Below are 15434 nucleotides of genomic sequence, written 5' to 3' on the forward strand. Positions count from 1 at the left end.
CCAACAGAAAGAGTGAGATGTAGAAGCCTATCAACGATGAGTCTGAGAAATATAGAGACGCTGGGAGTAGATGTGGGAAGAGAATGTGTAATGGAGATTAGGGTTGGTGTAGGCTTTGTGAATAGAAAGTAGTGGGCGAGAATAGAGGGGCCATTGAGAAGAGATGAGTTGATGGGGAGAGAGTTGAAATGTTCTGAGCGGAGGAGAGTGAAGAGATAAGTAGAAGTGAAAGGAAGAGATAGCTTGAGAAGTGTATGGCCAGGGTGCAGCTGAGAAGCAGCAATTAAGGGTACTTACAGACAAGTAGCAGGATACAGCAAACCAACGCTCATAGGTAAAGAGGCAGGCCAACGGCTGGTCTTCATCCCTCACTGTTCCGCCATTCACTGGGACGCCCCTAGTGAGTTCAGAAGGAATTACAAGCTCTCGTAACCTGATCGACCAGTCCATCAGTGGTTGGTCTCTGATATTGCTCCTGGTGTTGCTGGGATGAGGCGAGTTCTTCCTAATTGGTGTTCCCAAAGGTGCTTCTTGTGGCCTTGAGCTGGAGATAGGGCAAGGAACAAACCATGAACTAGGTACTGTAGGTGGGAGTAAAACTGGTCCTGAAACTTATCTAGGTGCATCGGGCTCATGGACAAATTTCTGCAGTGAATCTCATGAATTGTGCCTGGTCTCGCTTCGTGGCGCACCACCATTTTGTTCGCAATGGACTTTGTCACACTTTTTTTTTTTTTTTTTTTAAATATATTTTTATTTTATCTCAACCAAACAACATTACAACAAAACATAAATAAAACACTTCAAACAACAAAACCAAACAAACAAAAAGTAAGGCACTGCAATCCCCGTCCCTCCCCCCTATGAGCCTGTAGAGTGTGCGCCCTCAGTGTCCGTTCCGTGCGGTGGGGCCTCATCGCTCTCAAGTCCAGCCGAGGCTGATCCCGCACCAAACATCTCAGCTAACAACTTCCATGCCGTGAGAGAGCCTATTTCTTCCCCATCCCCTGCCATACTGCCATCTTGCCACGCTGTCGTTTCGGCATCCGCCCATTTTTGGAGATCCCGCCACCAGACCTCCACTCGCGGCTTGTGACATTTCTTCCACTCCATGGCTATCCTACGTTTGACAAGCACATAGGCCAGATCTTTAAGTTTCTCAACATGTCGAAGCTTACGCGCCCTGGGATACCCTCCCAGCAGACAAGCCCAAGCCGAATCCACCTTAAGTGTAATACCCCTCCCTGCCAGCCTCCGCGCCACTTCACCCCAGTAAGTTGCAATCACTGGGCACGCCCAGAACATGTGTATCATGTCCGCATTCTCTTCGTTACACTTGGGGCACGCCTGGCGCCCACGACCTAGGAATTTGGAAATTCTAAGGGGGGTCATATATGCCCTGTGCGTAATATAGAGCTGTATCTGCTTGAACCTGGCGTTCCTCGATACCTTTTTGTGGTACCCCAGGGCGCGGTCCCACATCCCATCCGACATCGGGGCCCCCATCTCCGCTTCCCACTCCAGTCTAAGGTGCCCCAAATCCTTCCCAACCTTTGTCATCAACATCTCGTACAACCTAGAGACCTCGTGTCCACCCTCTGATGCGTCATACATCGTCTCCAGCGTGGCATCCGGTTCATCGGCCAAAGTAGTTTCGGGCCACATGCTCCGGACCTCCCGGACCACCCTATGATATGTTACATATTGACCCCTGTGTAGTCCCGACCCTGCCTCCAGTTCATCGAACTCCATCAGGGTCCCATCCTGCCAGATGTCGCCCATAGTGGTCAATCCCACTGACTCCCAATACGTCCGGATAATAGTTCTCAGCTGCCCGTCCTCCTTTGCCAGGGCGATCAGAGGGAACTGCGGCATACACGGCAAGGGGTCACCCATCATCCGACAGGCACGCCGCCATATATTCCTGCCAAGGGCTAGCATTTTAGGACGCTCTCTCATCCATGAGCCAGTCACCCAAATCACCTCCCGCAGATAGAAGGGGGAACAGTCTTTCCCTAGCAGCCTATGTTCGGGGGTCTCTTCATCTGAAAGCCACCTGGCCACATATTGCAGTTGCGCCGCAATATAATAGGCCTCAAAGTTCGGCAGCTTCACGCCACCTTTCTCGTAAGAGTTCTGCAATTTCCATAATGCGACCCTGTTGCACGTGCCGTGCCACAGGAAATTCCTACACACGCTATGTAACCTAGCGAAAAACTTCCTAGGTATCATGTACGGGATGTTATTAAAGTACTGCAGGAGTCTGGGCAGCACCACCATTTTAAGCATAGCTCCGCGACCCATCATAGCTAAAGGCAATCTTTCCCAGAACCTCATGCACCTCTCAATCTTTCCCACAGCTAGTTCAGTGTTATACTTGTGTTCTTCCTCGGTCGTGTGATACACGTCAATGCCCAAGTACCGGAAGGAGCTCGTTGCCCACGGAATCCGCAGCACCGGCAACCTCTCCGCCGGTATCCCCACATAACTGCCCAGCGGGAATAATACGGATTTCTGAGGGTTAACCGCTATGCCGGACAACCAGGCGTACCTCTCCAATACCTCCAAGATATACTGCAAATTCTCTTCTGGATGTTTCAGGTATAACAGCATATCGTCTGCATACAGGGATATAAGATGGCACTCTCCTCCCACCTCTATGCCCACCGGATCATACTGCTGCCGGAGGTAAACTGCTAAGGGTTCGAGGGCCAGTATGTACAACATTGGGGACCAAGGACATCCCTGCCTGGTACCTCTGCCTAACTGCCATCTATCTGACACTACTGCACCCGTACGGACCCTAGCCAGAGGCGCACTATATAATAACTCGGCCCACCTCATGTAGCGTGGTCCCAGTCCGAACTGCCCCAAAGCCGCCAGCAGCCATGGCCATCGGACGGAGTCGAACGCTTTAACCGCGTCCAGCGCCACTATTGCCATTTCACTGTCCTCACTACTCCCCCATTCCACCACCCTGTGAAGGCGCCTGTGATTGTGAGTAATATTCCTGTTCGGGACATAGCCCGTCTGGTCAGGATGGATCAGATTGCCTATTACCCTCCGCATTCTGGCCGCCAGGACCGCTGTCAGGATCTTGCTGTCCTGGTTCAGCATCGACAGGGGCCGGTAGGAGCTACAATCATGCCCCGGTTTATTGGGTTTGGGGAGCGGTACTATAATCGCCTCCCTGAGTGATTCCGGCAGCCGCCCCACCTCGAACGCTTCATTAAACATCTCCAGCATGGGCGGGAGCACCTCCTTCCCATACGCTTTATAAAATTCACTGGGGAACCCATCTGCACCTGGGGCCTTACAAGTGGGTAGCTGCCGCACAATCTCCTGCAGCTCCTCCAGAGTGATCGGAGCATCCATCTCCTCTCGCTCTTCGTCACTTATCTTGGGCAGGCCTATGTATTCAAGTACTACCTCTATCTCTTCCCGGCTTCCCCCCTCTCGATCCTCATATAATGTCTGATAATATTCTGCGAATGCTCCATTCACCCCTTCCTGGGTGTCCTGCTCCACTCCCTTTTCAGTGATAACTGATCGGATCGGGGATCTTGGGGTCTCGCTCTTATACAGCCAAGCAAGAAGCCTGCCCGTCTTGTCTCCCCCGGCATGCAACCTCTCAATATACTTCCTGTAATTCAGATTACAAAGCCTGTCCCAATGTTCTGCGCACCTCTGTTGCAAATTAATGACCTCCTCCATGTCCGTCTCCCCCTCCCCCAGCTCTCTCTCCAACTCAATCTCGGCCCTCCGCAGATCTGCCAGGACTCCTCCCATTAATCCTTTGGATTTAACAATGGCAACCCCCCTCATTACAACCTTAAAGGCCTCCCACAAAGTACCAGCCGACTTGACGCTGCCTGTGTTCGCTTCAAAGTAAGCAACTATCTCCTCCCTCACTTCCTCTCTGAAGACTGGATCCCTGAGCGCTTCCGCCCTAAGGCGCCATGTTGGAATTCGCGCACGTGGAGGACAAAGCTGCCAACGCATGACCAGGGGCGGGTGGTCCGAAAGGACTCTCGCCCTGTAGTCTATCTGGTCACACTCCGCGACAACGTCCGGAGTGGCGAAAAAGTAATCCAGCCTTGTGTGTAACTGGTGCGGGGCCGAGTAATGCGAATATTGCCTCACGCCAGGGTGTCTCGTCCTCCACACGTCTGCCAGGCCTAGGTCTACCAGCAGCGCCTGCAGTACCCTAGCCGCCGGGCTGGGCCTGTCCACCCTGTCATCTGACCTGTCCTCCTTGGGGTCTAGTACACAATTAAAGTCCCCTCCCCAAATCACAGGACCCCCCATCCCCTCACCCAGTCTAGTGGTCAGTGTCCTAAAGTATGTCGCCGTGTCACGGTTGGGGGCATAGGTATTTATGACGCACACTACTTTATTTTCCACAAGCCCCCTTACCATGACCAGCCTCCCATCAGACTCCACAACCTCCCCAAGTAGCTTAAACGGGACATGTGGTGCAACCCAAATCAGCACACCTCTAGCATAGGCAGAATATGTGGATCCAACTACAGTCCCTCTCCACTTTCTCCCCACCAGTTCCAGTTTATCCCGTGTCAGATGTGTCTCCTGTAACAAGGCGATATCTATCTTTTGTCTTTTTAGGTACAACATGACCTTGTTACGCTTAAGGTAGCTGTTAAGCCCTCTAACGTTCTACGTTAGTATCCTAACGTCCCCCATGATGTATCAGTAGCTCCCATCCCTCTCCCAGGTCCACTCGCCTCCCCCCCACCGCAAGGGCCCCCATCCCCAGTTTCTTCTCCCAGGCTCATATAAAAACTGACCCACCCCACCCCCCTAACCCAACCAACTGCCCAGCTCCATCCCTGGATCTCAGGCATCCCTGTGTTCGGTTCTCTCTGGAACCCAAGTAGAGAACCCGACAGGGTGTCACCCCACACACTGTGACTAACCTAAACTCAAACTGGGGTACAAAGAACAGTCCCCGGAGGCTCCCCTCCCACAATTCCGTATCCGCACACATGGACCATGTTTCGAAGTCCTAACGCATACACTACCATAACAAAGTCCCACCAACTATATTCCAGTCCCAATATTCATCGCCCAACCGGGCCCGCAGCGTCACTTATCTCTTCCCGTCCCATCCGCCATCCGCTCATCTGGCTCTTGAGGACAATTTTGTGCATCGAGCCATTCCATGGCCTCCTCCGGAGTGTCAAAAAACAGTGTCTTAGTCTTAAAGAATATCTTCAATCTGGCCGGATAGAGCAACATATACTTGTACCCCGCTGCCCGCAATCGCCTCTTGACCGCCCCAAAGTTCATGCGACTACGCTGCACTTGCAGGGTGTAGTCGGGGTAAGCAGTAATGGTCGCCTCTCCTCGCTGTATGGTGCCCCCCTTACGAAAGTGCTCAAGGATCCTTTCCCGATCCCGATAGTTAAGGATCTTGGCGATCACAGGCCTAGGTGGGTTCCCCGGCCGTGGTCTTCTGTTCAAGGCCCTATGCGCCCTCTCCACCGCAAACCCCTGCGACAGGGCTCCCCCAGTGATCTCCTGCAGCAGCAAGTTCTCAATAAACTCCGTGGGGTTCTGGCCTTCAGCCCCCTCCGGCAGGCCCACGATGCGAACGTTATTTCTCCGAGCGCGTCCTTCCGCCTCTTCGGCCCTACTTTCCAAGTTACCCACCCGCTGCACCAGGGCATGGATATCGCTCTTATATGCAGTGCAGTCCACCACAGTAGGGCCCATCTCCTTTTCCAGAGTTTCCGTGCGCTCAGCAAGGGCTCGTACATCCTGCCTCAGGAGGTTCACGTACTCCTGCACCGCCCCGACCTGTAGTTCCAAAGCAGTTTTCAATTCGACCACAGCAAGTTGGAGCTTGGTCTCCCACGTTGCCTTCAGGTCCGCGATCGCAGCGAGGACCCCCTGGTTCGCACCCCCGGCGGCCATCTCTTTGGTCTGAGCTTTATCCTTGCTCCTGGCACCTTCCAGGCCGGGCGACGTCTTGGCGTATTCGTCGAGCGTAGGCTGCTTATTCTTCGCCCTCAGAGGTTTGTTCGACATATCTCCAGTCAGGAGCGTCCTTCTGGCAGCGCTCCGGGTCAGGGCAGGGAGGCACCGTGCCCATACACCACGACTCAGTTGAGAGTCCCAGCTCGCCCCACAGCCTCGGGCACCGCTGTTGTACGGCGCTCCCCCCAGATGGGCTAGGTCGCGCTGCCCCCTTTGTTCCGCTGAGAGGGCGCACGTATGCTGTGGTCCCAATCCACCGCTCCTTTGTCCCCTCGTCAAGCGGCGGCGGCCATTTTGTCGTCAGTCGTGATCTCGCCACCAGTACTTCATTCGGCTCTTAAGTACACGTGCGCACCACGAACCCGTGTAAAAATGTGTCCTCGCGTGCAGCCGGACTTCATGTTCACAGTCTTCCCACCTTCTGCCAAATCACAGCGGTCCTTGTGCGGTATCAGTCGGATTATGTACGGATCAGCGGGAGCTCCCGTACAGGCACGTCCTTTCACATGGCTTCCAAGCCACGCCCCCTTTGTCACACTTAAAGACTTTGGGGCTTGTTTGGTCTTGCCGGTGCCCCTCATCTTAGTCTCAGCCACACCGTTGGGCCAAGACCTGGGAGAGGCGATTGACAACTCAGAGTGCTCCAGTGGAAACCAAAGAGCCCTCTGGGCCCATGTAAAGACTCTGAAGAGCCCCATCCACACAGCCAGTATGACACCCCACAGAGCCCTCTGTGCGTGCACTGGCACAGGACCCCTTGAGGTCATCAGCAGAAGAGCTAGTAGGATTAGTTGGAAACCTTAGGGCTGCCCTCTATAACATGGTGTGAAGTTGCTAAAGGAGTTGCACTATCCCCCTCGGACGCAGCATCTTGCAGAAAGGAGTCACTGCACCAGGGTGCCCTCGAAATATATGGTGTTCACTTGCCTTCCTCTGTGAAACTCCATGAAGAGTCAGAGGCGATCCGGGGGTATAGATTGGAAGATTTCCACCTAGCATTACAACTTATTACTCGGGGCCCAGTGCAAATGTGCTTCGCAGACTGCACATGCGGCCAATGGTGGTTGGCACCGAAACACTGCAAAAAGAGGAAGTGCTGGCCCATTCCAAGTAACACCATTTGCACAATAGGCAAATTAATAACGTCGACTTTAACTGTGACATAAAGCAGGGGAAGGAAAGACAGGAGGGCGAATAAAGAAAGGGAAATGAATGGAGAGAGCATAAAGTGCTGCAGAGTACGGCTATGCTAGAGGCCAGGCTTGCATGGAAAAAAACAATATGGCAGGCAATGCCATGGACGCAGTCAGCCTGTGCTGGGACCAGGCCCTGCACGAGCATGCGGCTCTACCTCCAAATTCAAATTTGGAAGAAGCTGTGCTGTGCTAAAATGCTTTTTGCTGTGCTAATGTGTCAGTCCCATTCCAATGTGTCAGACATCCGTAAATATGGAGGAAGGGGGATGGGACATAGGTGTAAAGAGCAATACAGTCTGTCACTCATATGTAGAGTACGAAATAATGGAAATGGCATTGTAAACCCAAGTCTGTGCACTCACATCCAGACCTAGGTTATCTCCAATTTTCAGGATATGCTCCGAGAACAGGCAACCGTCAAAAAGCTGGTCTGCAGTAAGGAATGTATCCACAACACATAGATTAAGCTCAAGTAGGTGCCATCCTATCTCCAACCCCCCTAGGAAAGGCAATTTAACATCCACCCTTCAACCCTAGAAACAATGCTAAGATGACTGAACAACTCGGGACACTGCCAGCAACATTCTGGCAGCTAACTACGTATGCAGCTTTTACAGATTGACTAGGCCAACAAACCAAATGCACTTGTCGAAATGAAATATCAGATGTTCATCGAGTAGGGTTGTTTTAGTTGGCTACATCAATAATGCCCTCAGAAGCCTTGGGCATCAGCCATTCCAATAATGCTCTGCTAACAAGTATAGCACATAGAGTATTTTCAGGAAGCAGCCCGCTAGAAAGTCCAAAACTAAAACTCCGCTCCTTAGAGAAGATTTCAATACAGGTCATGCTGTGTTCAACAAGGTTAATCTAGTGATAAATTTAAGTTGATGTCCCAGAGATACAGTCTAGCACAACCTCAGGCGCATAAAATGTAAGGGGGTGTAGGGTTAAGTGTGTTCACGGGACTGCTTGCACTCCATCGGGATGAAATCTGAAATAATAATATATCGCAAAATTAGACTGAAATAAGACTCTGTACTTCAGAAAGAAATTGAAACCCTTGCTCTTCGAGGAATATCTTGTAGCATGTTCATCCTTTGCTAGAACTTCGTCCACTCCCCACCTACTAGTTTCATTTTGATATATTATACCCATTTTTTTGTAAGTTGCTAAGTAGTTGGGTCTGTGCTGTGTACATTCCATTAATACAAGAGATATAGGTATTCCATTAATACAAGAGATATAGGTTTTGTTCCAAATATGAAGATTTTATTTAGACTTCGATCAAGTTCCAAGCATTTACTACAATAAAAATGAGTCGGACATGCAGGGACAATGTACAGGCTGTGGGTATGTGCAAGAGGGGCATTGAACCCCTGCATAAAAAGGTCAGACAACACTGTAATGGATGAAAAACTGTAAAATAACACTGAAAAAATTAAACGGACATGTGGCACAGACTGAAATCCCCAAGTGAACGTCTTGCACATTACATCTTAGTGTTTGGGACCAGCAATGATTTTTGGAAGAATGAACAGTTCACATTTTTGGAAAATTGTAAGGCCAGACTTGTTGGGTTTCTTTCTTGTGGCTTCATTTCCGGAGAGGGCTCAGGAGGTTACGGAGCAAATCAGGTCATTAAACCGCTAGTTCAAAGGCTAGACCCACCTTATGACCTCCAGTATTGAAGTTCTTTCCGTCCACAAGAGTAGACAAAGTCAGTTTGACACCTGGAATAAGGGAGGAGATTTAGACAGCTGTAAGAATAAAACAGCATAGAAGAAAGAGGCAGAACAGAACCAAAATGAGAAAGAAAATCAAAGCAACATGTGCTCACATCTTCGTAAAAATCAGGACATGTGCATTCGTATGCACTTCATGTAGTTCTGCCTATGAAACTATGTGGAACAGCCTGCACCTAATTGCAACAAGGGTTAACAATTTTCTGTCCATGTCTGAGTAGTGCGGAGCATCCTGAAAAGCTGTTATATATGGCTGTGACTCTAATGTAAGCATCCAATTGATGTGCCAGCCCATGATCTCTTACAAATGATAACTGGCCCATTACCTCATACGGTTATATTTTGACCTTCAGTCATAAGCCTACTCCCTATTTTGCTTTAAACATTAAACTAAACACCAGGGCCTTGTCTCGGTTATATTCCTAGATGTATAATCTCCTACAGGAAACAGTCTAACATCCTAAAAACTTTCCTCTGTAATATCCCTCTACCCTATAATCTGACCGGTTGTCTGCTATCCCCTACAGTCTCTTAAAACATACTATCATCCCGTAGGATCACTTGTTATTCACTAGCCACCATTGTCCCTTACTGATTTCACCCTTGATTTCATAAACTCTCGTCTGGCATTATTTGCTTCCAGCGCTTTCAGTTTGATGATTGGAGCGTCTTCCCATTCAACTGTACCGGTGCAGGGGCCTTACCACTACAATATAATATAGAAGACTAAATTCTCTCAAGAGAGAGAATACTGGCTTCACAAAGTTTGCCATAGCGCTCAGATCGGACACACCCAAACTTTTCAGTGAAGCAGAAAGACAGAGCGCCTAAAAAGGATTTTCTTACACTAAACTTCAGTACCATTAGCATTTTTTAGGAAATGATTCAGCTCCTTTTGGCAAAGCTGGTTCATGCATTCAAGAGCAGATTTGGGAAGAAGTGATACTTTCAATTGTCCATTTTTACTTTTTAAACCACCTCTCTCATGGCTGTGGCATTTGGGACTTTTCCACTTTCAGCAACCACATGCCATTTGGGTTCCCTTACATGCTAGAATCCTAAAGGTAAAGTTGCAGTAGATGTTCTATGATTTTACTAGAGCCAACAGATGAATTCCTGAAGTTTGTGTCTAAAATGAACAGAGTATTTCTGTTTCAGTTTCCTCTGTCGCAGGTTCCCAATATTTTCTTGGATGGAATGCTATGACCCCTAAAATGTTGGCAGCTCTTTAAAGGATCATTGACTACACTAGCACATAACGAAAATTGAAATTATTTGGTTGTCCTGAAAAAGGTCTGAGGCTTCAATAAGACCTAACAAAAATTCTACCCTGAAATCCAGTAGGAGAGAAGGTTTAAGTTACTTACCTGTAACTTTTGTTCTCCAGCATGGGTCTGGCATGGATTCACATGCTCATGTATATTCCTCATTGTCAGGCTGGGAATCCTCGGTAAAAGAAAAGAATTTCACTTTCAAACTGTATTTTTCCTCTCAACCAGTCACTGCCCTCTGGGTCATACTGCCCCCTTTCAATGACAGTCCTCTCCTTAAGCCCCACCTCTGGCAGTCATCTTCAGATTTAGTAAGCATGTAAAGTTGCAGTATGACCAAGAAGAGCTGCAGAGGGGCCAGAGGGAGGGTTGTCATGTGAATCCATGCTAGACCCATGCTGGAAAACAATAGTTACAGGTAATTTAAACTTTCTCCAGCAACGGGTCTGGCATGGATTCACATGCTCATGAATAACGAATACCCAGCAGTACACATTACACAATCACATGAGGTGCCAAGGCTCAACAGAAGCAATTAACACTTACCTCTGGAACAGATTCACCTCCAGGCAACAGGTTGCGTAGAACTGCCTGGCCAAGCCTTGTCGATGGAGTAGAATTTCGTGAAGTTATACGTGGACCTCCACATTGCAGCCCTGCAGATGTCGAGCAGGGGCAAACCAGAAAGGAACACCGTTGTCGCAGCGATCGCACTGGTGGTGTGGGCTATCTGACGGCCCGGTAGAGGCCGGTTCACCAGCCGATGACAGTGCATGATGCAGCCCGAGAACCATGTTGAGATGGAAGCCTTGCACAAGGCCTTCCTATGTTTCAAAGGTCCAAAGTTCACAAACAATTGAGTAGTCTTCCGAAAACTGTTTGTGCGTGTCACGTAGAACTTCTAGGCACGAGCAACGTCCAGCGAAGGAAAGGCCCTCTCCACCGGCGATGACAGAAAACAGGCAACACCAAAGGCTTGTTGAGGTGGAATTCTGACAGAACCTTTGACATGAAAGTGCGGTGCGTACGCAGTACCACCCTTGATTAGTGGAAAGTCAGATATGGCTGCTTGCAGGATAGGGCCTGGATCTCACCTAGATGTCTGGCTGAAGTGATGGCCACAAGGAATGCTGTCTTCCACGAGAGAAACTGAGTGGGGCTTGATGCACAGGTTCGAAAGATGCCCCCGTCAGTCTTGTCAGGACCATGTTGAGTTCCCAAGCCGGGGAAGGCGCCTTCACCGGAGGAAAAGATCTTGACAAGTCTTTGGGACCACAGCAAGGAACTTCCTGGGGATCTGGTGTAGCGTGAGATGGCCGCCAGGTGTACCTTGATGGATGCGTGAGCCAGCCAAGCTTTTGCCAAGGACAGCAAGGATAGAAGAATCTGTGGAGCCATGGCTCGCTGATGGGTAAATCTCCGGTGACGGGCACCACATAGCAAAACGCTTCCACTTATGGTCATAGCACTTTAGAGCTGACGACACCCTGGCTTTGGCGAGGACCTCCCTGCAGTCCACTGGCAACTCAACCTCCAAACTCTAAGTCTGCAGGAGCCATGTCTTCAGGTTCAAAGATCCTGGGTCGTGATGAAGGATTGCGCATCCCTCCCTGTTGAGCAGATCCGGAAGTACTGGCAATTTGACCAGAGGCAACAAGGACAGGCTGAGTGGGTCTGGATACCAAATCTGCCTCAGCCACCCCGGGGCGATGAGCATCATCTTGCACCGACACAGTGTGTGGACCACACGTATAACAAAAGAGGAAACGGGGGAAAGGCGCACAGAAACAGAACTTCCCACAGGAAGGAGAACACATCCCCCATGCTCCTCGGTTGGTGTCACCTGCTGGCAAAAGTCTGGCATTTTGAGTTCGCCACCGTGGCAAAAAGATTGATCGAAGGTCTGTCCCATCTGATGAACAGACGCTCCACCTGACCCTGACGAAGTTCCCACTCGTGGCAGGAGGGCAGCTCCCTGCTGAGGGAGTCGGCAATGGTGTTCTTGACACCTGCCAGGTGGAACAGGACGAGGAACATCCCCCTGTCCGATGGCCCAATCCCAAGTCCTGAGCTTCCTTGGAGAGCGCTGGGGATCAAGTGACCCCTTGTTTCCTGATGTAAAACATGGTGGTGTCCGTGAAGATCCTCACCACCGTGCATCTCAGAAACGGTAGGAAAGACTTGAGGGCCCAGAACACTGCCCATAACTCCAGGATGTTGATGTGCAGATCCTTCTCCTCCAGAAGCCACAGACCTCTGACGTGAAGACGTCCGGTGTGAGCTCCCGAACCTTGCAGAGAGGCGTTGTGGTGACCATCTCCTGGTATGGCGGGGTTTGAAATCCTATCCCCTGAGCGATATGGAAGCGTACCCCCCACCACTCAATCGCCCGCCGGAACTCTCTTTGAGGGGGATCTTGTCCCCAAAATTCCTGGACACTTGTATCCAACGTGCATCCAAGAATTTCTGTATGGGTCGCATCTGCAACCTGCAGAGACGGACAAGGTAAATGCAGGACGAGATCATGCCCAACAAAGAATTGATGGCTCGAACCATGTCCGTCTTCGCCAATGACAGCCCCTGTACCTTCCCTTGAATGACCGTTAGCCTCTCCTCTGAGGGGGATGCCAAGCAAGCCACTGTGTGGAGTCTGGCGCTGAGGAACAGCCTGTTCTCCCATGGCATTAAGCAGGACTTTGTATAGTTCAAAGAGAACCCCAGCTCCGTCAGTAGCCAGACGGTCTCTTTCGTGGACAGTTCCCAGGAGCCGGCTCGTATTAGCCAATCGTCCAGGTACGGGTATATGTGTATGCCTTGCAGACGCAGGTGGGCCACCACCGGGGACAGGCATTTTGTGAACACCCTTGGTGCAGACTTTAGGCTGAAAGGTAAGGTCTTGAACTTCTGCTGCTGTCCTGGAGGAGCCCTGTCTTGTTGAAGAGTTGACCTTGTATCACGAACAGTAGGAACCTCCGATGTTTCCTGTGGATGGGGACATGGAAGTATGCATCCTCTAGGCCCAAAAACGTCAAGAAAGCCCCTTCCTCCAGTTGGCTGAGCATGTGTTGCAACGCAACCATCCTGGATTTTTGGGATTTCATTGAAGTAATTGTTTAGACGGTGCAGGTCCAGGATGGGTCTCCAACCCCCGGTCTTCTCCCTGACCAGAAATGATCTGGAATAGACTCAGGAGCTGCGGAGCCGTTGGGTGTTGGGAAAGATTTCGCTTTACTGCACACCTTTCCATCCACCTTTATGGAAGCCCCAAATGTGTATTTTGGATTCTGTCCTGCTCTTTTTGCAGTGCAGTGAAGCCTCAAGCTTCACTACACTGGATTTTGCTCATATTTTATGGGGAAACTGACATGTCCTTCAGGCTGTCTGCACTGGGAAACATTGTTTCCCTTAGTCGTGTTACTACTTTTGGTTACTTTTATATCACTTGTGATAACCTTTTATCATTGTACAATGCAACTTACACTGTAGTACAATGGGGTACATTTTTGTTTTTACCTAGACTAACACTCAGAGGATTTTTGATTACTCTAGGTGTGCTTAAAGGATAAGCTGGTGGCAGCAGTGACTTTTTCCCACTTTTGGGACTTTTAATTTTAGCGTTACTGCGTTTACTGCATTTGGCTACTAACTGTGCCTAGTGACCAAACATGGCCGTGTCACATGGTTTTTGTTGCCTGTCCTTTTGCCATTTTGTTCTTTAGCCTTCTTCCTGGCCTCAGAGGCCAGGAAAATCCTTATAAGGACTTCCAGTGCCCGGGAAAGTAGCTTTTGGCAGGCTACTGGAGGGCTGTGTGTGTTTGCTGGCAGGATGTGGGCTGGGACAGTCTGGACCCAATCCACAAACTGGTTTCAGTGTGTCTGAGTGGTATGCATGAATGTTCCCGACAGTGGTCCGGATTGGACCACTGTTGGGGGCTGTGTGTAGGCTAGTCCTGTCCTTTGCTATTGAGGGCAGCAGCTCTTACCTGGCTTTTAGGATAAGAAGAGGACCCCTGCAACCATTCCTCAGACATCCTGTTGAAACCTGAAGGAGCCAAGAATCCGATCCAGCTGTGAAACCTGCGAAGAAAATGGAGACTTGACTGAAGGAAGCCTGGCAACCAACTTCTGCTGGTGTCCCAGAGGAGCCCCGTCTTGTTGAAGATCTTTAGAAGTCCTGCGAAGGAGCTGCGATCCTTGGAGTGGAGGGAACATCCATTGCTGACATCTGCTCGGTACCCTTCAAAGGAGAGCCTTTGGAAGTGCCCCCGGGCTGGACAATTTAAGTTAGGGATCATTCTCTGTAGACCTTGTGTGCATAATAATAACATTAGCTTTCCTTTACAGGAGTTTGTGATATATATTATACCCTACAATAAGGTAATGTATATATGCATCTGTTGTTACTAGTGGTGTGTAATAACCCGTCTTAATAGTAGCCATTTTTCTATAGTGTGTTTTGGCAAATAAATAATTGTAGTTTTATACATCCTGCCTAAGTGTAATCTGTGATTCCCATTGTGTGAACACACTGTGCACGACTACTTCCAGTTGTATGAAAATACCTCCAACACTCCTAAGGCAGTCTAAACATTTTCAAAATGGGCGAAGCATTAGTCCTCAGCAAGATCTTCATTTGTCCCACCTATCCTGCTACCGCTGCATACTGATGGGCGGTCATCCCCACAAGAAGCCAATAACAAGGCTGGCAGGCGTAAGCCAGCACCTGCAGCTGAAGGGCCTGGACCAAAGGTCCCCGTCTGTGGCTGCTGGAGCTGCGACAACGCTCCCTCCGCCTAAGGTACTACAGCAAGATACTTACTTTTGTGAACCTTATCAATAAGACTGGCTCTAATTCTTTGACTTTGCAATGTCTACAATCTAACAGCTAAGCGTCTCTGTTCTTAGCGCTACTCGCCTAACTCAGCCCATGGGTGACATCAACCTGCTTAAGCATTTCTGGCAACTACTGATCCTACACTGCCGTATGCCGGTATACCGCCGTCCCTCATGCCTCTGTACTTCTAAAATAGCAAACAATATATTACCTGGGTTTGCCTTTACGTGATGATACTGAAAGTTACTATTATGGTATTACCTCTGTGCCTGCCACCCGGTATGGTCCATCTTGATTAATGTGCACCACAATAGCACTGCGGACTGTCGCACTCGCGTTCCGGTCTTATTACCTGCAAGCATTGTATTGCCATCCTCGTCACTACTTGCCT

At 49.7% G+C, this 15434-nt stretch overlaps 1 protein-coding gene across 2 annotated transcripts in view; it reads right to left on the reverse strand.

The window, feature by feature from the left end:
* Nucleotides 1-8443: 8443 nt before the first annotated feature.
* The window catches only part of VDAC3 (voltage dependent anion channel 3), a 593996-nt gene continuing 587005 nt past the window's right edge, over nucleotides 8444-15434 (reverse strand). For both annotated transcript variants that reach the window (XM_069617658.1, XM_069617659.1), the window contains exon 9: nucleotides 8444-8926. In XM_069617658.1, coding sequence (XP_069473759.1) covers nucleotides 8835-8926 — 92 coding nt within the window. In that variant the 3' untranslated portion in view covers nucleotides 8444-8834. The remainder of the gene's footprint in view (nucleotides 8927-15434) is intronic.

This window comes from Ambystoma mexicanum, chromosome 10, assembly GCF_040938575.1.
Source record: "Ambystoma mexicanum isolate Mex_15411 chromosome 10, UKY_AmexF1_1, whole genome shotgun sequence".
NCBI classification, from domain to species: Eukaryota; Metazoa; Chordata; class Amphibia; order Caudata; family Ambystomatidae; genus Ambystoma; species Ambystoma mexicanum.